Genomic DNA, 24,457 nt, shown 5'->3' on the forward strand with positions numbered 1-24,457 from the left:
GACTACTGGCAGTCCAGTAGTCAGGACTCCTCGATTCTACTACAGGGGGAGTGGGTTCCAGTGATGCTTTCCAGTGACAGGAGGAGGCGGGAGCCTTGTCCTGAAGATCTTGCCCACTCTCCTTCCAGGGGGATGGCCAGCACGTGCCCCTTTCTGGATGGCTTTACTGAGGGTGCAGTGCAGTGGCTTCTGGACATGATGCTTAGTTCAACCCATCTAATAGGGCTAATAATCTGGGATCCTTATCCCAGGAGGAAAGCATCTGTCCTCACCCAGGGCTAATAATCTGGGAATCTTATCCCAAGTCTGGGGCTTCTTCATCTGTCCCCAGTCGTATCTGTCGTGATTGTTGTGACTGACTCCTCTGGGAACCTCATTAAGCTCAGAGCTCTTGGTGAATATGAGAGACTGGAACAAGCAACATGACAAATATATACATTCTTTTCTGCTTCATTGATTTCTGCTCTCACTGTACTGTTTCCTTCTATTTTCTCCCCACTGGGTTTGATTTACTTTTTTTCTAGCTTCTTAAGATAGAAGCTTAAATTATTTAATGTTTAGCCTTTCTTCTTTTCTAGTATTTGTATTTCAGCCTATAAATTTCCTTGTGAGCACTGCTTAGCTGCATTCTGCAAGTTTGATGTCACATTTTCACATCTCTTATTTTTAAGATCTATATTCTGCTCTTCTTTGATATATTAAAATAATCAGACCAAGCCCTGAATTTCAATTTAAACCACAATGTTCACCACAGAAAGTTCTCACTCTATTTCCAGAACTACTGGGTTTCAGACTCTGTAAAAAGATTTGAAAGAGTGAATATTCTGAGGAGTTTAGGTTTCCAAATGCCACAGAAGAGTCAGAAGAACAGTTTGATGACCCTCACCTTTTGTTTTGGATGTATAATTTCAACTGAATGAAAACTGCAAACGTGGGACTTCCCTGGTGGTCAAGTGGCTAAGACTCCGCGCTCCGACCGTAGGGGGCCTACGCTGGCTCCCTGGTCAGGGAGCTAGATGCCATAGGCCGCAACTAAGAGTTTGCACGCTGCAACTAAGATTCGATATGCCACAACTGAGACCTGGCATAGCCAAATACATAAATATTAGAATAAAAAAACTGCAAGCATGATTTCTGGAAATGAAACCAGTAAATCATGCAAATAAGGTCTTCCAATGCCTGTAGAACAACCTTACTTTAAAAAACCCGTTTTGGGGATTCCCCCAGTGGTCCAGTGGCTAAGCCTCCTGGATTCCAACACAGGGGGCCTGTGTTCTGTCCCTGGCCAGGGAACTAGCCCCACATGCTACAACCAGGAGCTCACATGCCACAAGCAAAAAGATTCTGCGTGCTGAAACTAAGACCTGAAGCAGCTAAACAAAAAGTAAAAACACTTCGAAAATAGATAAATAAGTAATTTTAAGAAAGCAAACAAGAAACACATTTTAAAGTTTACAGAAAATCTGCCAACACTACACTTCATTAAGAGCTTAGCAACAGAAACCACTTGCATGTTGCTGATCTAGACTTATTACATTTATTTCATGTCATTGTGGTCACTTTTACAGCAGTTTAGATTTATTTTCAATTACATTATTGTTCACAGAATTCACAGAATTCATTAACAAACATCCAAAGGTTTTTCAGTAGCACAGCAAGATAGAAAAGAGGTGCTTTGGAGTGGAACCCGAGTCTGATTATTTAGATAGATGTCTAGAATATTATTGCTTTATTAGTCTTGTTTTTTTTAATAATAAATTATTCCCAGAAAACCCACCCTGCCAGGGTTCTTTGTACTGCACCACCCAGGATCAGGGGGCCATCACCTGACACAGGGTGCCGGTCAAATCAGCCACCTGTGTTCCTGCTGCTCTGCAAGCTGGCTGAGGCAGACCGTGTCTTCTGCGCGTGTATTTCCTCCAGCCTGCCGTGCTCCTCCATGGTCCTGCAGTTGACAGGTGGCAGTCACACATGGGACGCAAAACTTAAATCAGACATAAACAAGGGGCTTGGTGAAGGGGGGCTAATGCTCCTAAAACAGCTACTGACTATGCACGGGAGAATGTCGGAAGCAACAGAAACACCTGGAATCTCAGTCTGTGAGGAACATCTTAAAGGAAATGTCCTCAGTGGTCCAATGTGGCCGCTTTGCAGCAGGAACGTGAAGACTTCTGGGTAGATTTCATGGATGGGTTTTCTTTTGTTGTTCCATGTGAATTTGCATTTTGTGAAAAAACATCTTGGAGATTTCTTCATGGCCCGAGGCTCTGTAGATCTATAGAGACCAGGGCTGGAGCGGGGGCTGGCTTCCTCAGGGACTGGGGTGCTCCCTCTGCATTTAGGGCAGGGTCCCTGAGAAATGGTGGCCGCATCAGGTTCTAGAGACAGGAGTGGAGGCTGGGTGTGGAGCTCAGGCTGTGGCCAGGGCCTCAGTCCAGCTTCTTGCTGTTGTCTGTGCTGTGTACAGAAGCTAAGAAGTCGACAAGGAGCTTGGCTGTCTTCCTGGGCCTCTCCATCACCACTGAGTGCCCACAGTTTTCCAGGAGCTCCACCTGGGAGTTGGCGATTGACTTGGCCAACATGTCTGCCCCGGACACATCAAGCACCTGCGGGACAAGAGAGGAAACTACATGGAAAGGATTCAGGTGCCAGAACGCACTCCATGGACAGAACTCCCGTCCAGGCCTGGCAGGGGTGATTTTTAGAACCAAGTCACTCCGGTGTTGGGGCCTGTAGCTCTCTGATGGAAGTAACCACGTGCCTCATGTTTTACTCTGCAGCTCAGTGGCAGGAGGTATGCTGCTGCAGGGTTACTGTGCTGGAAACACAGGCCCTGCCCTGAGGATGCCCTGGTATGGTGGGGAAGCCAGACCAGAAAGCAGACAAGTGCAGCGCAAGGTGGTGAAGACTCTGATGGGGGAGGATCCTGGGAGCTGAGAAGCCACAAGGGAGGGCGATCGTGGAAGAGGGACCAGCACAAGGGTGGGAGGATGGTGCGTGCAAGGGACAGCCGTGTGAGCGTGGAGTACATCTGGCCGTGCTGGGAGTCGGGTCTCAGTCTGAGGGCAGTGGGGAGCCTTGGGGCTGTATTAAGGACAGGGACGTGATCAGGCTGGGCCAGGAGAATGCACCCTGCAGCTGGTCCAGGGGAGGCCAAGCTGTGAGGAGGCCACACAGGAGAGATGCAAGAGGCGGACACGAATTATCACAAGCCAGAGGACTAGGTCCTGAAGGCCCTCAGGGGATCCCCGAGCTGTGTGACGTCAGACCCTGAAGTGTGTGAATAACAGCCAGTGTTTTTCCCACGTGAAGCCCACCACTTTCCCAGGTTTTCAAACTCCCTTTCATTTTCACCTGGGTTACACCTTGCTATTACCCCAACTCAGTTAACTGACTTTCTCCTCCTTCAGGGTCAGATTTATATTTGCCCCCTTCGCTTCACCGCATTCACCTTCACCTCACCACCCCCCAGACCAGACAAGGCGGCCCCTCCGCTCTGGCCTTAATGCCGAAAGCAAAATCCCAACAAATTCGAGCACTGTCTGCTTTTGAGGTTTATTCTCCTCAACCCAGACTGGTAATACCAAGATTTTCTGCCCACCAGGAAGTAGGGTGAGCAGAGCGCAGGGCACCCCGGGCTGAGAAAACACAGGAAGGAACAGCTGACGGGGAGCATGACGCGGTCTCGCCTCTCCCTGCTGGTCCCTGAGAGCCCAGGTCACCTTGGGGATCTGAGATAAAGCAAGGCCGTCACTGTCGCAGCTCTGGTTTCTGACTGACTGACTGCCTGCTGGCCCCGCCTGGGTCCTGCGTCTCTGCTCAGGCGTCCAGAGCTGCTTTCAGTCCCTTGGTTGCTGTGAAGGGGGCACATGAGTCCTCCCTGCTCCTGATGCCCTGGTTCCCGCGCTGGGCATTCTCGGGTGCCTGGCTGATGTTGAGATGGCTGCACACCGGCGCCTCCGCCCCTCCTGCCCCCTGCGCCGGGGGCACAGACCTGGCTTCTCCCCGGTCTCCTCTCCTGGGCCTCCCACAGTCAAGGGCAGTTGAGGTGCAGCCTGACTTCCTGCCTGTGCTCACACCACACACGCGGTGGGCATGTGCAGTCTGCCCAGGGCTCACAGTGGTGGCTTTCACCTCAGCGTCCACAGGGGCACTCTCTCAACAGGGACAGCTTTGCTCCCATTTCCCTTCTCACGACGGTCAACAGCGTGAGACAACCAGATACCCTTTGACAGACGCTGTAATTCTGTCTGCCTGCAGGCCTTATAAAGGCTCCATTTCCCACCACCACCTCTTGTTTTAAACTTTTCAAGAACATTCAGTAAGATATGATTTCTAAAGAATGGCTGCAAACAAAAAGGGAGTTTCCGAAGTATAAGTCAGTATTTCATTGGCAGGTTTATTATGGATGGATTGTGCCCCCTCCCCAAATTCATATGTTCAAGTTCTAACAAAATGTGACTTTACTGGGAAACAGGGTCATTGTGGACATAATTAGTTAGGATGACGTCATTCTGGAGCAGGCTGAACTCCTAATCTAGCATGTGGACCCCTAATCTATCATAACTGGCGTCTTACAAAAATGAGAGGTTTCAACACAGAGATGCACAGGCACCGGGACGACATCATGCGAAGATGGAGGCAGAGGCCAGGGTGAGGCGTCTACAAGGCACGGGACACCAAAGCTCACCAGCAAACCCCCAGGCGCTCAGGCAAAGCCAGGGAACAGGCTCTGCTTCCCAGCTCCCACAAGGAGCCAGTCTGCTGCGGCCTGGGTCTTGGATCATGGTCTCCAGAACTGGTGTCACAGTGTTAGTCGCTCAGTCACGTCCAACTCTTTGCGACCCCACGGACTGTAGCCCACCAGGCTCCTCTGTCCCTGGAGTTCTCCAGGCAAGAATACTGGAGTAGGTTGCCATTTCCTTCTCCAGGGGATCTAGGGGTTGAACCAGGGGTTGAACCCAGCTCTCCTGCATTACAGGCAGATTCTATACCATCTGAGCCCCCAGGAAAGCCCCCAGTGTATCTGCATGCCAGAACTGGCAGCCAGCGTAACTCTGTTGTTTAAGCCTCCCAATTTGTGGTACTTGGTTACAGCAGGCCTAGCAAACTAACAGAGCCATCTGACAAAGCCTGTCAAAAAGCCTGTCAGCATTTTAAAATGCACAAAGCTTTGATCAAGCTATTCCACATCTAAGAACTGGCCCTCAGATACGCTCTCACACTGCAAACACACATGTATAACGGTGCACATCAAGGTGTGGTTTAACAGCAAAAAACTGAAAGTGACCATCAACAGGGCACTAATGCAGCAGGTAATGGAGTACTATGCAGCTCCCAAAAAGAACACAAAATTTTGTTTTGGGCAACAACCATTCACGGATGGTAAATCTAGAGGGAAATGTTTGATGAGGACCAGGATACCCACATGGTCTCAAAGTGCCTCCCCGCAGACTGCTTATTAGTTGCAAGTGGAGAAATAATGTCTATAATGAAGAAATCAGATGTCACGATCAATCAAAATTCCCATCGATGTCCCAGGCAGGCCAGAGGTTAAGAGGCTTCCACTGCCTAGGGCACCGTTTCAATCCCTGGTTGAGGAACTAAGATCCCTCATGCCATACGGTGCAGCCCCCAAAATAAATAATAGTTTAAAAAATTCCCACCACTGAAGGAAAGACATTCTCCTTCTGAGGATGTGAAGTCTTACTACCCATGAGATATTCTGGCCAGGGATATGTATCCCGAATTTAATCATGAGGAAACAGCCAACCAACTCAAACTGAGGAACATTTTGTAAAATAACTGGCCCCCCACCAAAAAAAAAAAACTTGCCCACACTCTTCAAATATCTCAGTGTTACAAAAGATAAGGCAGAAAGAGGGCATCATTTTATATAAAAGGAAACTAAAAAGACACGATAAGCAGTATGTGATCCTGGCTACAGGGGCAGGAGGAGGAGCACTCTATGAAGGACGTCACTGAAACAAGGAATCCATTTGAAATATGGACTGTACGTTAGTTAAAAGCTATGTCATCAATGTTACGTGTCCCAGGTGTGACAATGTCCTGCGATCATGTGAGATAATATTCTGGGTTGCAGTAAATACCCCTTGAAGCACTGGGGGTAAAGGGACATGACGCAAGCAGCTCACTCCAAATGGCCCCAAAACACGTATTTCTAGATCTGCCTAGATGAGGCGGTAAATGTTAAAAAGTTGGTAATAAGTAAGATGTGGCACATACATATCATGGAATGACACTCAGCAATAGAAAGGAACAAACTGTTGGCATAGGCGACGATATGGATGAACCTCAGAAACATCACGCTTGAGTGGAAGAAGCCAGATGCAAAAGACTACCACTGTAAAATATCATTTTATGAAAATTTTAGATAACTAAATCCTAGACAAGACTTCAGAAACAGAAAGCAGGTCAGTGGTTGAACAGTGCTGGGGCAGGAATGGAGATGAACTGCAAATGGGCAAGAGAGAACTTACAGGATGACAGAAGCGTTCTACACAGGGGCCGCAGTGGGGTGGGCAGCAAGGTAAATTTTATAACACGTGAATTTTTGAACAAGCAGTTAAAACTGATGAAACTAGGTAAAGTAGATACAGGAGTACTCTGTACTACTTCTACAATTATCCTGTAAATTTGAGGTTATTTCAAAATAAAATATTTAAAGCACTAGACTGTGTAGATCTCTTCAAGCTGATATTAAATTATTTCCAAGGTACATATTTCTCATATATATGAAGCAATTAAGGTGCGAAACTGTATAGACTGCATGTTTGAAAACCTTATACATAACACTTCTTTATGCACACTGATAGATGCTTCGAATAGAAACAGGCAAACAACAGCGCCTCCTGCTTTGTGACTGCGGGCTCCCGGGAGCTCTGCTGCCATTTGCTCTGCATGTCACCATCACAACAGAAGAGCTGAATAGATGAAACAGGAACTTATCACCAGCAGAGCTGCAAATATTTACTATCTGGCCCTTTTAGAGAAAGCGTGTGCCAACCGCTGCCTTAGAAAATTTAAAAGAAACACACATGAACTGTAAGTGCTGCCTTGAAGAAATGGGAACTGGGATCTAGAATGTCAAAGAGACCGAGTGTACTCTGTGTACTCTTATCCATCTTTCTGTACTCTTTTAACGTTTCTGTACCATGTGACCATGGCTTTGAGAAAGATAATTTACGAAAATGCTTTCAAATTGTCTTACATTTTAAGAGGTCAGAGTTACTGCCCTCAACTCCCTGTGAACACCGGCACTTGGCACCAGGTGTGCGCCACCTCTCCCTGGTATCAGAGAGCAGCCAGGCTCCCTTCATAAAGGACCACGAGTTTGTCCTTGGAGGCTGGTGTAACTGGCACAGGCAGACCCAGGGACACGCCACATACCTGGTCTTGTTTCCCCCAGATGATCTGCGTAGGGACCTTAATCTTGTCCATGTTCTGATGGAGGGAGTATCTCGACTTCTCACTGACGATTTCCAAAAACACTTTGTAGGGAAAGAAAATAAAGTGAGTGTGGGCTGTGCTGTGGACACCACCAAGTACAGGAAATATATAGTGTGTATGTATATATAGGATATATACAGGGTATATAGTCTTTGAGTCTAAGGCACTGCGTCTTTCTTGAGGGGTCTCAGAAAACTCTCAAGGTCTCAGAAATGTAAGGAAGACGAGCAGGCCACCCATAAGATGTGTCACAGGCTCAGAGGTCAACACAGGGCTACTTACGCTTTCGGTAGAAGGTGTTGTGAGGGATGCGGACGTCGACAAGGCCCTGCAGGATCTAGGAATAAATAACCCAAATTCAGAAGGTGAGGGAGGATTCGTATTCTCAGGCCTCAGAAGGGTCTGGGACAAAGAGGGGAAATCAAAGGCCAGCAGTTTCGGGAGTTGTCAAGGTTTGTAAGGCCTGGTCTCCAAATTCCCTTGATGGCCATGCAATGTAATGGGGACTTAGGTTCATAAGGGGCTTTTTCTTTCTCATAAGGAAGGAACTCTGGGAATAACTGTGAAGCCAAAGGACCCCGGTGGCATGTAAGCTGCTTCACCTATGAGGAATTCTCTGCTTATCCTGAGACATAATCAGAATGAAAATAATATCAAATAATTACTCAGTGATACCCAATATAAAACAAGGTCTATTAAAAAAAAATTAACTATTGGAGATGATGGGCCTCTTAAGCAGTGAAATCAACCACTGGGGAAGCTCTGGGAAGGCTTTCGATGTCCTGAGCTCACTGTGTGACACGGCGGGCTGTGGGGCTGCAGCACATGCTGACGGCCAGGGCTCCTGGACCTGGGAGACCGACCCAGAGAGGTGCTGGGGCCAGGGAACACGGCCCACCTCTTCCCTCACCTCAGGGTTCTTGAGGCAGGGTCCCAGGGTCACATTAGCAGCCGTCACTCCTCTCATTTCCCTAGGAATGGACTGAACCCCTTCAATACACTCTCAGGAGTCCTGCGCACTGACTGAAGTGGGAAGACCCAGTCATAACTGCTCTGGATGAAACCCACCCGCTGGAGCATCTGACTATTCTGGAAGTGGAAGCCCAGAGGTGAGACCAATGGCAAACTGTCCAACACACGGTGCTCAGCATCAGGTATTTCCTTTGTTCTACTATCCATCCTGTACCCATGCATTTCTCCATCTTGCATTCACCCATCCATCCTCCACCTCTGCTCCACACCCCTGCCTACCCATCCATCCTGCATCACTGACTCAGACATGCACATGTCCATCCGTGCGTCCACTTAGCCTGCAGCTATCCATCCATCCTCCATCCCTGCTTCATGCAGACATTCACCTATCCATCACCCACCCACACAGCACCTCTGAATCACATATGCATACATCTACCCATGTATCCATCTGTCCTGCATCCACCAACCCATCATCCTTCGTCTCTGCCATTTCCAGACACCCTCCCATCCATCCATGTGCTCGGCCATCCATCTCTCTGCACCCCTAAATCAGTGATGTATGCACACGCATCCGTTCATGCACCCCTGTACCCTGCATCTCCCCACACATCCATTCTCCATCCCTGCATTGTTCGGGCTTCCTCCCGTCCACTGATCCATCCACTCTATACCTAGGACCTATTTCATGCAAGCACTTTGCTGCAGGCTGGGAACAGAACAACCAAAGACACAGTCCTTGCTCTTACAGAGGTTGGAACGGAAGACGCAAACCAGTCAACACAGTCATTACACCACGTGACACGGTAGGCTGAGTGCCTAGGGGCTCCTCCCTGCCTACAAGGGGAAGACTTTGGGGTCTGCATTTCCTTTCTCCCAGTGTCTTCATTTCTCTGACAACTCAAAACATGGAATTTTCTAAAACCCTACTTGGTTACTGTATTCTGGAAAGAGATCAGTGCTGAGAGAGGACCAGTGTCAAGTCATGACTGAAAAGAGAACTTCATGGACAGAACATGCCACAGAATCTGATTCTGTGATGCTTCCTCAGAGATGGGCCACATCCATTAATGAGTCATGTTCACGACCTCTGCACAGAGCCCATTCTCTCAGCTCCCAGGAGGACCCACCCCACCCCAGGCAGCATCCAGCTCCTGAGACAGAGTGAGAGAATGTGCTGTTGTGAGGTCTCACTCATGGACTCTCGGTTCCCCACACCATCTCCTGCACAACCTCATTTAGACCCATGACTTTTAATACCATCCTTGGCTGATGGCTCTCATTCCACAGCGCAGGCCAGACTTCCCTCAGCTCCACTTGTATTTCTAACTGTCTACATGACACCTGCACGGGATGGCGTCTCAGGGAACTTGAACTTCACACACGCAAAATGGAGCTCTTAGCTGATGCCCCATCCCACCCTCCCTCCCCTTCCCCTACTCAGAAAACACTACCTTGGGACTTCCCTAGCAGTCCAGTGGTTAAGACTCCATGTCTCCACTGCACGGAACACAAGTCCGATCCCTAGCTGGGGAACGAGAATCCCGGTGCCACGTGGCGTGGCTGGAAAATAATAAAAATTTTTTAAAAGAGGAAGAAAACACTACCTTTATCCAACTAAAGTATCAGAAGTCACCTGTGACTCACATTCTCTCATCCTCCACTTCCCACTGGCCAGTAAGTCCTACCTCCTTCCTTCCAAAGCTTCTCAGGTCTCATTCTCCACTACTACTACGCCGTCTACACCCTCATCCTGGAGTAATACAGCAGCTAATGGGCTTCTCCGTTTCTGTCTGTGTTCCCCTACAGCTCTTGAGTGCTTCTCCTACTGTATTTAGAAGAACTCCAGTCTCCTTTCCATAATCTCTTAAAAGTTCTACATGATCCAGCCTAGTGGTTCTCAAAGCGGTTCTTGGGATTATAAGACATCACACTATTTTCATAATAACACTAAATGTTGCTTGCCTTTTTCACTTTGATTCTCTCAAAAGCATGCTGATTTTCAGAGTCTATAGAATGATGGATAATGTCACCATTCTGATAACTAATGAAATGAGTACTTGTGTATTCTTATATTTTAAGTTCTCCTGGGGTTTAATTTCTAATATGGTACACATCAATAGTTACAGCTTTCATAAAAAGAAGCTCTTTGGGGTTCTCAATAATTCTTAAGGGTGTTAAAAGGGCCCTGAAACTTTTTTTTATTTTAATGAGAATCTTTGATTCAGCCCTTGAGTACTATTCCAACCTCACCTCAACCCATTCTTTCCCTCACACTCTGGGCTCCAGTCACCCTGGTCTCTCCTTCCAGCATCTTGAACTTGACTGTTTTATGCATCCCTGCTCAGGCTGTTTTCTTACAGAGGCTTATCAAAGTTTCTCCTGCCTCTCTGTTTTCAAGCACAGCACTATTTTCATTTCCTCTAGAAAACTTACTACAGTGTGAAATTATCTGTCTTGTTAATTGACTGCTTCTCCCCCTGGCTTTCTGTCTCATTTCTTCCCCAGGGTGCCCAAGCACAGTGTTGGATACATCGCAGACATGGCACTTGCTGAATGAATGGAAGCTGAGGACAAGAAGGGAACGTTGGGGGGATGCTGGCCCTGGCCACCTGAGCACTGGGCAGAGGCAGGCACACTGCCGTGGAGGCCACGGTACCTGCTGGGGCACCTTGAAGCGCACATAGGAGCAGAGCTGCAGCATCTCACTCATCTCCTTCGGGGTGGTTGGGATCAAGGGAATCTTCTCTACGGCGGCCGACTCCTGCAGTTCTTTGAGCCGTTGCACAAATTTATTATCAGTTGAGTACTGCAGACCTGGGGGATTCAAACCAAAAAAGCTTGGCAATATATCTACCTTCTTACCAAACCCCATTGTATATAGAGAACTTCCAAAATCAGCCCAGACCTAATGTATCTTAGGTGCTTTCCACTGGTAGATTTCTTTTTAATTGGTACTGGCATCCTTGCTCAAAGTCAAAACCACAATTTGAGAAACATAGGAAAAAAATTTTTTTCTTCAGAACATCTTAAGGGCTGGCTATGCAAACTGGGAGCCCATAAGCACCTCAGCCCCTCCCCTAAGTCTCTTACATCAGAATCTGCACTTAAGTTGCCAGGGGATTCACCGGTAGGACCGAAATTAAGAAGAGTTTGAGAGTCTAGAAGACAACTTGCCTGAGCCCCTCTCACACATCTGTAAGGGTTGAGAGGAGACCTGGTGAAATGCATGACTAGAGTGGACTGACTGAGTACTCCTTCCTTCAGCCTGGACCCACTTAATAATCTCTTATTTGGGGTCAGCACATAAAATGCAGTGAGAGTGAGTCCCCTTTGGAGCTGTCCCACATGTTGGAGCAGGAGGGCAGGAGTGCCTCTACACAGTCCCTCTTCCTCCAGGGGACCATTAGGCAATCCTGAGCTGGAAGAGCCTAGAGACTGACCATTATTTTCTATCACCTGACACAGGACATGAGAGTTCACACAAGCTGGTCTATGAAGGGGCGTAAAATTAATTTCATTTCAAACACTGAACAAGTTTCTAGGTGTTTAGCTTAGCTGAAGAGCTAGAGCTTAGAAAGACAGGCAGTGGAAGCCACACTGTGCTACAGAAATCTACATTTCATAAATCTATATTCAGCAACTCCTCTAAATCTAACATGCGTATCGTGCAGCTCTCATGATGCCATGGGCAGATTACATGATCTATTTCTTTTTGCTTTAAAAATAATCCTAAACTAAATGTCATGTGGTATATCCTGAATTGGATCCTGGAAGAGAAAAGGACAATTGTAGAAAAACTAATGAAATCTAAATAAAGCCTGATTTTAGTTAATAGTAATACACCCATGTTGGTTTCCTGGTTGTGACAAATTTGCTGTGCTATGTAAGCTGTTAAAGGAGAGAACTGGGTGAAGGGTACTATCTTTGCAACATTTCTATAAATTTAAAATTATTTCAAAGTAAAAAAAAAAGTGTATCTTTTCATTTTTACATACAAACAAATTCAATTCTAACTTTCTAATGGAAACTCAGGTATAAAACTCTTCTCTGGGCAAATCAATATACACTCAAAAAAGTCAGTTAGTCAGTTAGAGTTGACCTTCCATAAGTGATTTAAAATCTAATAACATTCCAGAGGGCTCCAATTCTTCATTTTTTCTTGCCTGAGTTGTGCAACATACGGGATCTTAGTTTCCCAACCAGGGATTGAACCCACGCCCAGTGCTTTGGGAGCACAGAGTCTTAATCACTGGACCACCTGGTAAGTCCCCTCCAATTCTCAGACTGTATCATTATAAGATCAAACGACTTCAGACACAGTGCTTGGGAAAAGGAAAACCCTTTGGGAACTTGCCTTCAATTTCAACGAGCTTGCTGCTGCTGCTGCTAAGTCGCTTCAGTCGTGTCCGACTCTGTGCGACCCCATAGACAGCAGCTCACCAGGCTCCCCCGTCCCTGGGATTCTCCAGGCAAGAACACTGGAGTGGGTTGCCATTTCCTTCTCCAATGCATGAAAGTGAGAGGTTAAAGTGAAGTCGCTCAGTCGTGTCCGACTCTTGGCGACCCCATGGACTGCAGCCTACCAGGCTCCTCTGTCCATGGGATTTTCCAGGCAAGAGTACTGGAGTGGGGTGCCATTGCCTTAGACCTGAAAACTTAACTTTCTGAATGAGTTGAAAGGTTTCAAAGATAAATTTAGTTATGTTTCAGTAGAAGGTGCACCAGTTCAGTTCATGGTTGGGTTCTAGTGGGTAAAGAAGGTAATGGATATGAGTCATATAAAAGAGGTAGTAAATACGAAAGGACTTCTCCAAAAACCACAGCATGGGTTCTGGAGTCAGATAGCTTAGGGCCAGTTCCTATCCTGGCTCCAGCACTAACACAATGTGTGCCTATAAAATGGGCATACTATCCTTATCTGGGTAATAATTACATAGGTAAAAAGCCACTGAGATAGGTACTGAAAATCTGGACAATTTACTATGTGTAAACCATACTCCAGTAAATTACCAGCGATGAAGAGGGAAGCAAGAGAAGGAAAAAGAGAGAAACATTTTTCTTACTAACATACTATAAATTCAAGTATGAAGATTTATATACATATATATGTATATAAATTTTAAATCCAATTTTAGTGTTCGTCTCAGTAGCATATATGCTAAAACTGGAACAATACAGATTCAGATCAGCAAAGCTCTTGTGCAAGAATGACATGCAAATTCATGAAGTGTTCCATATTTTAAAAATTAAAAAAAAAAATCCAACTTCAGATCATAATTTCTGAGGACATGTTATAGCTCAAGTAGACATGAACACATTTAAGATCAGACACCAAAGTTTGTTGATTTAAAAAAAAAGCTCGCAATGACAAAAGATCTCTGAGTTTTCAGCCAAAAAAGAAAGACGCATAACAGTACTTTCACCTCACAAGGTTATGGCAAGGATTAAATCCATATAAAGAGTTTAGCTCATAGAAATTCAATAAATGTTAGATGTTAATATTATCATTATACTTCAAAGTATTTACATGCTGTGAAGTTTTATACACTTTTAAAATAACCACCTCCAATTCTTTGTGGGACAAAGCTGGCTCTGTATTTTAAAGCTCAATATAGTTACAATTATGGGTATGCAACTACTGCTTGATTGTACCACTAAGGCAAACTTTTTTAGTATCTCTACAATATTTTCAAAAAGATGATTCTAAAAAGACAGTCACAGCAGAAACCACCATTGACTTCTTCAGAGATTCAGCTCCCGCTGCGTCCACGTCACTCACAGGGTGATGTGAGTCTTACAACTCACCAGCAGGACACACAAGGGACAGGCTGCAGACATCTGACGGGTGGTAAGCAGCATACACCCCAGCCACGTGGCCGCCCATGGAGGTGCCTACCAGGTGGAAGGGCTTTTTGTTCAGCTTGAGGCATTCTACAAACTAGGAAGGGAAATGAGAAAGGGGCTTGGTTATACAACTGTGGACAATGACAATGGGGATTCCAGAGTTGAAAACTTTTGTACTTCCCATGGGGACAAGCAGAAAAGGGCTATTGATGAAAGGGGATCTGAAATCTACTAGATTATCCAGATGAGCCCTGTTACATGCATGTACTCTTCTTTACCTGACATGGGTTATTGAGGGGTCGTTTGTTAAGTGTAAAATCAACAAAGATCCCTCAAATTCATGAGCCAGCAAATTTTAAAAATAAAGATCCCAAGAGTAAATATTTTCTGCTCTGCGTGCCTATTATCTCTGCTGCAACTATTCAACTCTCCTGCCGTAGCACAAAAGCAGCTAAAGACAACATGTAAATGGGTGAATGTGGAGGTCTTCCAAAGGCAACATGTAAACGGGTGACTGTGGCTGTCTTCCAATAAACAGCTTACAAAACTCAGTGGCACATCAAATGAAGCCCACAGGCCATAGTTTGCTGACTGGCTATAATTTACAGCGCTTCTCCTCCATCTAAACATCCATTAATGTAACTATCTACCCACCTGTCTAACCAACCATTCACCCATCCATTCATACAGCTATCCACCCATCCATCTATTCAACCATCCAAACATCCATTCATATAACTATCTATCCATTCATCTATTCAACCATTTGACCATTCATCCAACCATCCAACCAACTTTCCCTCTTTCCAACCATTCAACCAACTATCCCCTACATCTACCCATTCATCCAAAAAATATTTATTGGATATCTATTACATACAAGCAACCACGGTCAGCTGCTCAGGATACAGCGAAAGTCAAAGAAACAAGGTTCCTTGCTTCCAAATAATACACAGTTTAAAGAGAGGAGAGGGGCAGACATTAAATAAACATCCTTGAATGGAGAAAATATTTAATGTCAACCTGAAGAGTATGAACCATTAAATTTTGAAATGGTTCATGAGCCCCATGACTTTGAAAGCTCAGTCAGACAGGGCTGAAGAAAGATACTAAATCAGAACAAAATGAAAAGATCACCCTCCCCATCCTCCATAACTAGGCAGACATGCTGTTACCGTCACCAAGCAGCTGGTAACCAAAAAAATACACTCTAAAAAAATAAACAGTCTTGAGGAATTCTAAACTCCCTTTTTGAAGAGTTGAGAAAATGAGATTGTATTTCTCCAGAAACAGTTATAATAGGTTGAAAGAAGTCAGCAATAAGCCCTGGCCCTCTACAGCTGACCGAGGATACCCTGGGCTGCTGCCATTTTGTTTGCAATTATGAGTCAAAACGGAACCCACGTTGACTGTTCTTCAGACTTGGGGATGCAACGGTGGCCAAGACCCACCTGGGCAGTTTTTTGGTGGAGCCTCCCTGCTTACCTGGTGTATCCTCTTGACTTGCCCATCTATGGACAGGTCATCCAGTGAGGAGCGGGTGGTGCCCTCATGCCCTGGCATGTCCACACAGACCAGGTGCAGGTTCTTCGGGAGGAACTGGGGACACACATGACAGAGAGTCAGAATGTGGTGTGCGGAGCATGTCTGCCCATGTTTCTGGGGAGGCTCCCCCCACTTACCAAGTGACATGGACAGCCTCCCCGCTGGGGAGGGAGGAACCTAAACCGCCCCGTGTCTTCCCCTAGTAACATCTGACATGAATAAACACTGCCAGGAGCCTTACAGAGAGCAGAAGCCCCCACAGTCTAATACACAATGGGAGAGGCCTCAGGATGACTGGAAAGGGGAGAGCAGAGGTCGGGGAGCAGCTTGCGTCCTTTGCTCCTTCCTGACACCAGCTGGCAGGCCCTGCCTCCTTCTCCTTTCCCTCATCCCCTCTATGCTTATCCCAGTCTCGCAGCCACCAACTTGCCACTATTAATACAGGGTGATTCTGTTCTCCCAGAGCCCCAGCCAGTTCCAGAGCCCACAGGAGCAACACTTCTCCTAAGAACCATGTCTGATCGCCCTAGTTCTGGTCTCAACTCTCTTTTTTTTTTTTTTTTTACATTACGATCTAATTCCCTAGGTATTTTTATCCTAAACACCTTCTTCCATTTAAATATATGCCACATTTAACCAGGAATTTGAGATAGATCAGCTATCAATAAACAACTAACCAGTTATATGAAAGATGAAGAGGAAGTCAGAGGTTCATTAAAGCACGATGACTGTCCTGATACTGAACTTTGGAAATAAGAAACTAGGGGATGTGTGAGCCTTTTCGTCCTAATGTAGAGCATGCTTGGGATTAGTCAGGTCCTGCTTGAGGTGGGAGCCTGGGGTCCTTCTCTGCCAGACCTCTCCCAGCCCCCATCTTCACTAGCTGTTCACTTTTACCAACTAAAGCAAACTGACACAACCAAATCAACCAGAAGAGAAAGTGAGTGATTTGAGAAACCATCCCAGAAAGCTGTCAGATCAAGACTGCTTCTCCAAAGGGCTAAGGAAAAGAGAAAGCAGAAATGGAAGGAAGAGAGGAGGAGGAGACGGGGAGAGAGAAGGAGAAGCAGAGAAGGGAAGAAGAGGGGAATCTTGGAATATACAGAAATGACTTTTCAAAACCTGGCCTTTGATAGTCATGACAGTCCAAATATGAAGCAGAGTATCAGAAACTTTCCAAAGAAATAGTCATAAGGTGAAATCATTGGTGAGGTACTGATTTTATAAATAACATTCAGCTCAGTAAGTTCTGTCTGATAAAAGGATCTGAATAATATACTACACTAGTTTAGGGTGCTTTGAGCCATTATACCGGGTTCCCTCTGCTCTCTACCACTGCTGATGACATCATATTTAAGTAGAACCCCCTCTATTTTTTTGCTGAGTGACACCCTCTGAGGAGGGAAGGCTCTGGCACCCCACCTTGACCATGCTGAGCCACATGTCCTTGTGGGCAGAGAACCCATGGAGCATGAGGATGGAAGGTTTGTGGCCAGGCCTGCCGCGGAAGGAGTAGCAGAACTGATAGTCCTCGTGGCGCACATAGCGGACCTGCATGCCCAGCGTCCTCCGCCAGTACCTGGGGACGGAAATACAGGCAAAATCAAAGTCAGCGAGCGCCAGAGAAGCAGCTTCGGGAGGCGGACTCTGTACAGCTTTACTTCGAAGCAAGAGCAACAATTCTCCCAGCCCTCGTCCTCTACACAGTCACCCTCGAGGACCACTAAGTCAGGCCATTCCAGAAAGTACCTTACATGAATATTCTGGTATAAATGTTCCTAAGCACGCTATCAGGAAGGGAAAAGGGGACATTTTCTTAAGAAGCATGACACATGGAGAAGGAAATGGCAACCCACTCCAGTATTCTTGCCTGGAAAAGTCCATGGACAGAGGAGCCTGGCGGGCTGCAGTCCATGGGATTACATGACTGAGCATGTGTGCATGAGGGTAGAGGGTGATGGGTTGGTAGCAATAAACTGGTAGAACTAAAAAAAAAAAAAAAGAAGCATGACACACAATAATCCTCTGTTAATACATATTTCTAGTAGTTTGAATCACAGGGCAAAGAAGGCTGTGGGACCTCACGGGTATGTGCCTTGCTCAGTTGAGTTTCAGGAGAATTCAAAACGGCTGGTGGTAAGGCTGGGAAGGACTCTGGAGAGGCCAAGACAAGAGTGGCTTCCCTTGTGGAGAGCTGGCTGGCAGCTCCTGGTGGGCCATGTTCACTGACGCCTGAAATCTGGGCCGAGCAGCCGTGGACTCGCGGGCCTGAGTGCCGCAGGGCGCAGTGCAGCTGACCTGGAAGACCTTACCACAGAGGCACTTTAACTGGCAGGAAATGCATCAAAAGACTTAAAGATAAAGTGTGTTCTCTCCTATCACCTGCAACTTGCTGTTTATTTGTGAAGATGAGGAATCAGACTCTGTCATCAAGGCTGCCATTGCTGGTGGAGAGGTTACTCCACACACACACATCCCTGCATGGGAAGAGAGGACAACCGGAGACTGACCGGCGATGTCTGAATTCCTTGTTGTCTCAGGACTCCACACAGCTCACAGCTGTCGTCTTGAGTGATTCCAGTGACTGCCTCTCTGTGAGAAACACATTTGCCTGTTTGTGATTCTATCTGAGCAAGCTGGTTTCAACCAACAAAATCTCTGCATTTGAGTCTTAGCCTTATTTATTTATCTATTCTTGGAAATTTGTTTTCACTGGGACACAGGGGATGGGTTGTGAAACATCTCCATGGGCCTGATCTGTCAGTGAAACATCCATTCTAGTCTTCCTGGGACAGCTTTTAGGAACTTTCTCATCCCTTGGAGCTGATGCTCTTGCTGGCAGCAACCTCTTCAGGTCCACTGGTTACAGTTCCTCCCTGGGGGAGAATCTCCCCCTTTTTCTTGGGGACACTCTTGTTTCCTGACTCTTCACGGTCACTAACTGGTTCCTGTATTGGGAAAGATCTCTTCCTCTGGGAAGACTTCCACCGCCAGCTGTCTCTTTAAGATCACTACTAACCAGCTCCTCCTTGGAAGAGGATTTCTTTTTCTTGGGTTTGGAGAAAGATACAGATGACTCTTCCATTCTATCCTCCCGATGGGCCTCCTGAGGCTTCCACTTTCTTCTTTTCGGTTTTGCACTCGTCTCCTGGCACTCCTCCTGAGCACTGCTGTAGTTTTCCAAAGATGTGAAGGGAACTGCAACCAGCCTTTCTTTTTCTTCTTCAAGCATTTCTTCTCCTGTTTCTCCAGCTTCCTAGTAGTCTCAGCATCGGCTTCCTCTGCCTGAACAATTATCTCTATCGCAACATCCAGATTCCTACAGGGCACCTTTTCAGTCTCATAGAAGGACAGCTGTTCCTCGACTTGCTCTTCAAGTTTCTCCACAAATACAGATGAGGGTACCTCAGAGAAGCAATCAGTTTATAAGGTGATACAGTATTTGTTTGCCAGGAATTGGGAGATGTGGCCTTTGCTTTTGATGGTTGCCTGGCTAATGAACTGGAGGGGAAATGAGGCCATATTTTGGGGTGTTATCCCTTGTCTTCAGGGCTCTGGAAACCTGGTCCCTTTCCTGGGTCCAGGGAATCACTTACAGACCAGGGCTGGCCAAACAGAATCTTTCTCATACTTAGTGATACTGTGGTTTCAAAGAAGCTGATTGTTCTCAAGAATTGGATTTTAATTGACAAAAAATTAAACCACAAAATAGTGTGGATTTTAATTGTGATGCAGAATTTATGGTAATACACACTTGATTTTGCAGAGACATTATTTCCACTATGGTACATAAGCTCAATATAAGTCATATGCCCTCCTCTGCCTTCCACTCCAAATATATTTTTCCTACAGACTTTGGGAGTAAGAACTTGTTTCTTAAGAATTATCTCATCTGTTCTCTGGTTTTACTCCTTACAACATATGGCAGTTGGTTGAAAGCTCAGCTTCTGTTGGTTACATAAGACTCAGTGCTGGAGTTTGGCCTGAAAATGATTTCAGTATGAAATTACCATCTAAACAAATTGAACACTCTGCATGAAGAATCCCTCCAAGATGGAAGATAATTAATTCAATCAGAGATTGACTTTGTGGTATACTTTGTACCAAAGAGGTAGCCAAGACATGCAATAGCAAATAGCCTAAGTGGATCAACTTTAAACCCTTTGTATAAAAAAAAAGGGGAGAGGGAGAGGAAGATAAATATTTATATTTACTTGTACTTGCATACAAAAAGCATGGGATCATATACAAGATGCTATTAATATGAGTATCTGGAGCGGAGGTATGAAATACTTTTGAGAAGAAGGTAGATGGAGAAGGAACAATGGTGGGAGGGAGATTTATCGTGTTCTTTCTAGTACTGTTTCAATGAATATATTCCCTATTCAAAACATTAAAGATACAATAAAATTGGCTAGCTTAACAGCTCTATTTATGACAAAATATGCATATTTCAAAGTTCTAAGTCATGACATAGTAACATGAATTTGTTCACTCATTTATATCTCAGTGCATTCATTTTTTGGCTATATGATCATGAAACTCAATTTCCTCATCTACAATATGGAAAACTATTGCATTCTACTGAGGATATAGTTAAGACTAAAAGAGATAATCCAAAAATAAAAATTTTTTTTTAATGAGATGAGCCATTACACTTTTGTTCAACGCCCAACACACAGGAAGTAGCCAATAAATGGCAGTTTCAGTATTATATAAAAAAGATTCTGTCCTTCAAATATATCATTTGCCAAAATTCAAGGGAGAAACGTGGAAAATTTTGTAACACATATGACAGCCATATAAGTGGAATCATACAGTATCTGTTCTTTGGTGATCGGATTATTCCACTTAGCATAATGCTTTCAAAGTTCATCCATTTTCTATACTACATCAGAATTTTTTTCCTTTGTAAGGTTGAATAATATCCCACTGTATGTATATACCACATTTTGTTTATCATTCATGGGTTGATGGACATTTGAATTATTTCCATTCTGTTGGCAATTATGAATAACACTGCTATGTACATTGGTAAATAAGGATCTGTTTGAGTCCTTGCTTTCAATACTTTTATGTATATACCCAGAAGTAGAAGAGTTGGATCATATAGTAATCCTGATGGTGCTCCCCCAGTGGCTCAGCGGTGTTGGAGAATCTGCCCGCAAGCCAGGAGATGCAGGTTCGATCCCTGGGTTGGGATCATCTCCTAGAGGAGGAAATGGCAACCGTGTCCAGTATTCTTGCCTGGGAAAGGCAAGGACAGAGGAGCCTGGCGGGCTGCAGTCCATGAGGTCGCAAACAATTGGACATGACTGAGTGCACACACGTGCACACACACGCACACAGAGTAATTCTGTGTTAAACTTTCTGAGGAACCCCTAAACTTTTGCATGGTAGTTATACCACTTTACATTTCTACCAGCAAAGCGCAAGGGTTCCAACTTCTCTACATACTCACCAAAACTTGCTATTTTTCATTTTTTTTAAAAACTAACACCTATCCTAATGTGTGTATAGTATATCACTGAGGTTTTGATTTGCATGTTCCCTAATAATAAGGATGTTGAATATTCATTTCTTTTTATAGAAATGCAGTTTATATACCCTAAAATTCACCCTTTTAAATAGTACAACTGATGAGTTTTTAGTGTTCATAAAGTTATACAACCATCACCATTAATCCTGGAACATTTCCATCAAAAAGAAACTCAACTACCCACTTAAAAAGCAGTTAAAAAGGTAAATTTTGTATTGTGTATATTTTACCTGATAAAAAAGAGAAAGAAATCCATACCCATTATCACTCACTTCCCATCTCCCTCCCCTTGCACCTCCTGGCATCCACTAGTTCACTTCAAGTCTCTATGGATTCTACACATTTTCTATAAGTGGGTCTATTCAATATGTGGCCTTTTGTGTCTGATATATTTTACTTAACATGTTTTCAAGTTCATTCATTATAGAATGTATCAGTACTTCATTCCTCTTTTTTTTTTTTTTTTTTGGATTTTAAAAAATGATTACAGGATTTTCTATTAAATGGTAGTTAAGTGATACAGAATTCTATCATTTTCGGTTGACCCATCATGATACAATAGGATTAAGCAAATAACAGTTATATATCCACAATAGTAAAAGATGCTCAGTTTTCACAGTCAATAGCCAGACAAAAAATAAAAGATAATTACAGTTGCAAGCCATAATGGAAACATGGTTAACCTAACTATATAAAATACATACATACAATTTGGGGGGGTTAAGTAGAGTGATGTGTTAAGTAGAAGTGCATATGTACACAGGTTTTCACCTGCCCAGCCAGTCTACATCTTTTACTTGGTACATTTAATGTGTTTACATATAAGCTTACTTCTTGGAAGGAAAGTTATGACCAACCTAGACAGCATATTCAAAAGCAGAGACATTACTTTGCCAAAAAAGGTCCATCTAGTCAAGGCCATGGTTTTCCCAGTAGTCATGTATGGATGTGAGAGTTGGACTATAAAGAAAGCTGAGCACCAAAAAATTGATATTTTTGAACTGTGGTGTTGGAGAATACTCTTGAGAGTCCCTTGGACTGCAAGGAGATCCAACCAGTCCATCCTATAGGAGATCAGTCCTAGGTGTTCATTGGAAGGACTGATGCTAAAGCTGAAACTCCAATACTTTGGCCACCTGATGCAAAGAGCTGATTCATTTGAAAAGACCCTGATGCCGGGAAAGATTGAGGGCAGGAGGAGAAGGGGACGACAGAGGATGAGATGGTTGGATGGCATCACCGACTCAAAGGACATGAGTTTGGGTAGGCTCCAGGAGTTGGTGATGGACAGGGAGGCCTGGCATGCTGTGGTTCATGGAGTCACAAAGAGTGAGACACGACTGAACGACTGAACTAAACTGAACCGATAAGGTAATTATCAATGCATATGATCTTATTACCATTTTCTTAATTGTTCTGGGTTTATTTTGTGTAGGTCTTTTCCTTCTCTTATGTTTCCTGCCTAGAGAAGTTCCTTTAGCATTTTTAATAAAGCTGGTTTGGTGGCGCTGAATTCTCTTAACTATTGCTTTTCTGGAAAGTTTTTGATTTCTCAACAGAAACTCTACAAGCCAGAAGGGAATCGTGTGATATATTTAAAGTGATCAAAGGGAAGAACATACAACCACGAATATTCTACCCACCAAGACTCTCATTTGTATTTGATGGAGAAATCAAAAGTATTTCATTCCTTTCTCAGGCTAAATAATATTCCATTGTATGGATAGGTCACATTTGTTTATCCACTTATCTGTTGATGGACATTTGAGTTGTTTCCACCTCTCAGCTCTTAGGGATAATGCCACTATGAACATACATATACCAGTTTTCCTGTGGATATATGTTTTCTATTCTCTTGAGTGTTCTTATTTCACCTAAGAGTAGAATTTCTGGGTCATATAGCAGCTTTTTTTTTTTTTTTTTAACCTTTTTTAACCTTTTGAGGAATTCCCAGATTGTATTCCAAAATGCCCGCATCATTTCACATTCCCACTAGCAAAATATGAGGGACCCAATTGCTCTACATCCTTCACTTTTGTTTTTTAGAGTAACTTTCCACGGAAGTATAAAGAATATAGAAAGGCACACATATTATAAGTGTACAGCCCAATGAATCTGCACAGAGTGAATGAGCCCACCACCTGCCACCCAGATCAGGGTCTAGACTATGAGCAGCATCACAGATGCTTTACCTCCTAAAGGTGACCACTGGCTCCCCTTCAAACAAGAGGGTTTTACATGTATAGGACTTTATCATACAGTAAGTTCTTATTTGTATTCGACTACTTCCACTTGATATTATGTTTGTAAGGATCATTCATGTTGTAAAAGATAGCACTATTTCTTTCCTTATGGTAAATGGTATCAGTAAAAGACTTTAAATGTTCTATTTGTTTGTTGCTATGAAATAAGAATAAAACTGATTTTTTTTTTTAATACATTGCCATGTTGACTAATGCAAGGTTTCGGACTTTCTTTATCTCAAGCCAACATTCCTGAACTATCTTTATTTATTTATTCATTTTTAAATTTATTTATTTTTAATTCCACTGTGTAGCATGTGGAATTTTAGTTCCCAGACCACAAGCCCATGTCCTCTGCAGTGGAAGCACAGAGTTTTAACCACTGGACTGCCAGGGAAGTCCCTACTAACTTATCTTGTATTTAGCAATCTTGCCAAATTCACTTTTTAATTCTAATAAATAATCGACAGATATCATTATTATTTCAGACTTTCTATGTACACAATCAAACCATCTGAAACATCAGTTTATTTCTTTTTTTCTAATTCTTATCTGCTTCTTTCTTACTTATATGATTTCTTGATTGCACAACTGAGTTTCTTTGGGAAAACAAAAATCTTTTAAAATGTCAGTTTTTTTCATCCTGTGAACAGTATTGACAGCTTATACAATGAAAACCAGAGTGGCCCCTGATGTCACCCACAGTGGCAACGGCATCCTCAGCATGGCTCTCTGTGGACTCTCTCGGCCAAGCACATGGTGCCTCCTGCAGGAGCAACCACGGTCCCCACCACTGTGGGACTGTGCCGGCCATGCTCCAGGGACACTTAGACCCAGAGAG

The 24,457-nt window shown here is 44.3% G+C and overlaps 1 protein-coding gene and 1 non-coding gene across 5 annotated transcripts in view; one reads left to right on the forward strand and one right to left on the reverse strand.

Moving 5' to 3' along the window:
- Nucleotides 1-1,527: 1,527 nt before the first annotated feature.
- ABHD6 (abhydrolase domain containing 6, acylglycerol lipase) overlaps nt 1,528-24,457 on the reverse strand; it is a 48,394-nt gene continuing 25,464 nt past the window's right edge. For 3 of the 4 annotated variants that reach the window (XM_055557747.1, XM_055557748.1, XM_055557749.1), the window contains exons 4-10: nt 17,257-17,413; nt 15,775-15,888; nt 14,251-14,383; nt 11,102-11,259; nt 7,753-7,807; nt 7,411-7,511; nt 1,528-2,606 (exon numbers count right to left, since the gene is read on the reverse strand). In XM_055557747.1, coding sequence (XP_055413722.1) covers nt 2,430-2,606; nt 7,411-7,511; nt 7,753-7,807; nt 11,102-11,259; nt 14,251-14,383; nt 15,775-15,888; nt 17,257-17,413 — 895 coding nt within the window. In that variant the 3' untranslated portion in view covers nt 1,528-2,429. Of the gene's footprint in view, nt 2,607-6,363; nt 6,945-7,410; nt 7,512-7,752; nt 7,808-11,101; nt 11,260-14,250; nt 14,384-15,774; nt 15,889-17,256; nt 17,414-24,457 lie in introns of those variants that run through there. The other variant, XM_055557750.1, reaches the window with a different exon arrangement.
- LOC129635663 (U6 spliceosomal RNA) lies at nt 13,580-13,687 on the forward strand. Its single transcript, XR_008706418.1, has one exon. It is a non-coding gene; the product is annotated as a U6 spliceosomal RNA (small nuclear RNA).

This window comes from Bubalus kerabau, chromosome 20, assembly GCF_029407905.1.
Source record: "Bubalus kerabau isolate K-KA32 ecotype Philippines breed swamp buffalo chromosome 20, PCC_UOA_SB_1v2, whole genome shotgun sequence".
Taxonomy (NCBI): domain Eukaryota; kingdom Metazoa; phylum Chordata; class Mammalia; order Artiodactyla; family Bovidae; genus Bubalus; species Bubalus kerabau.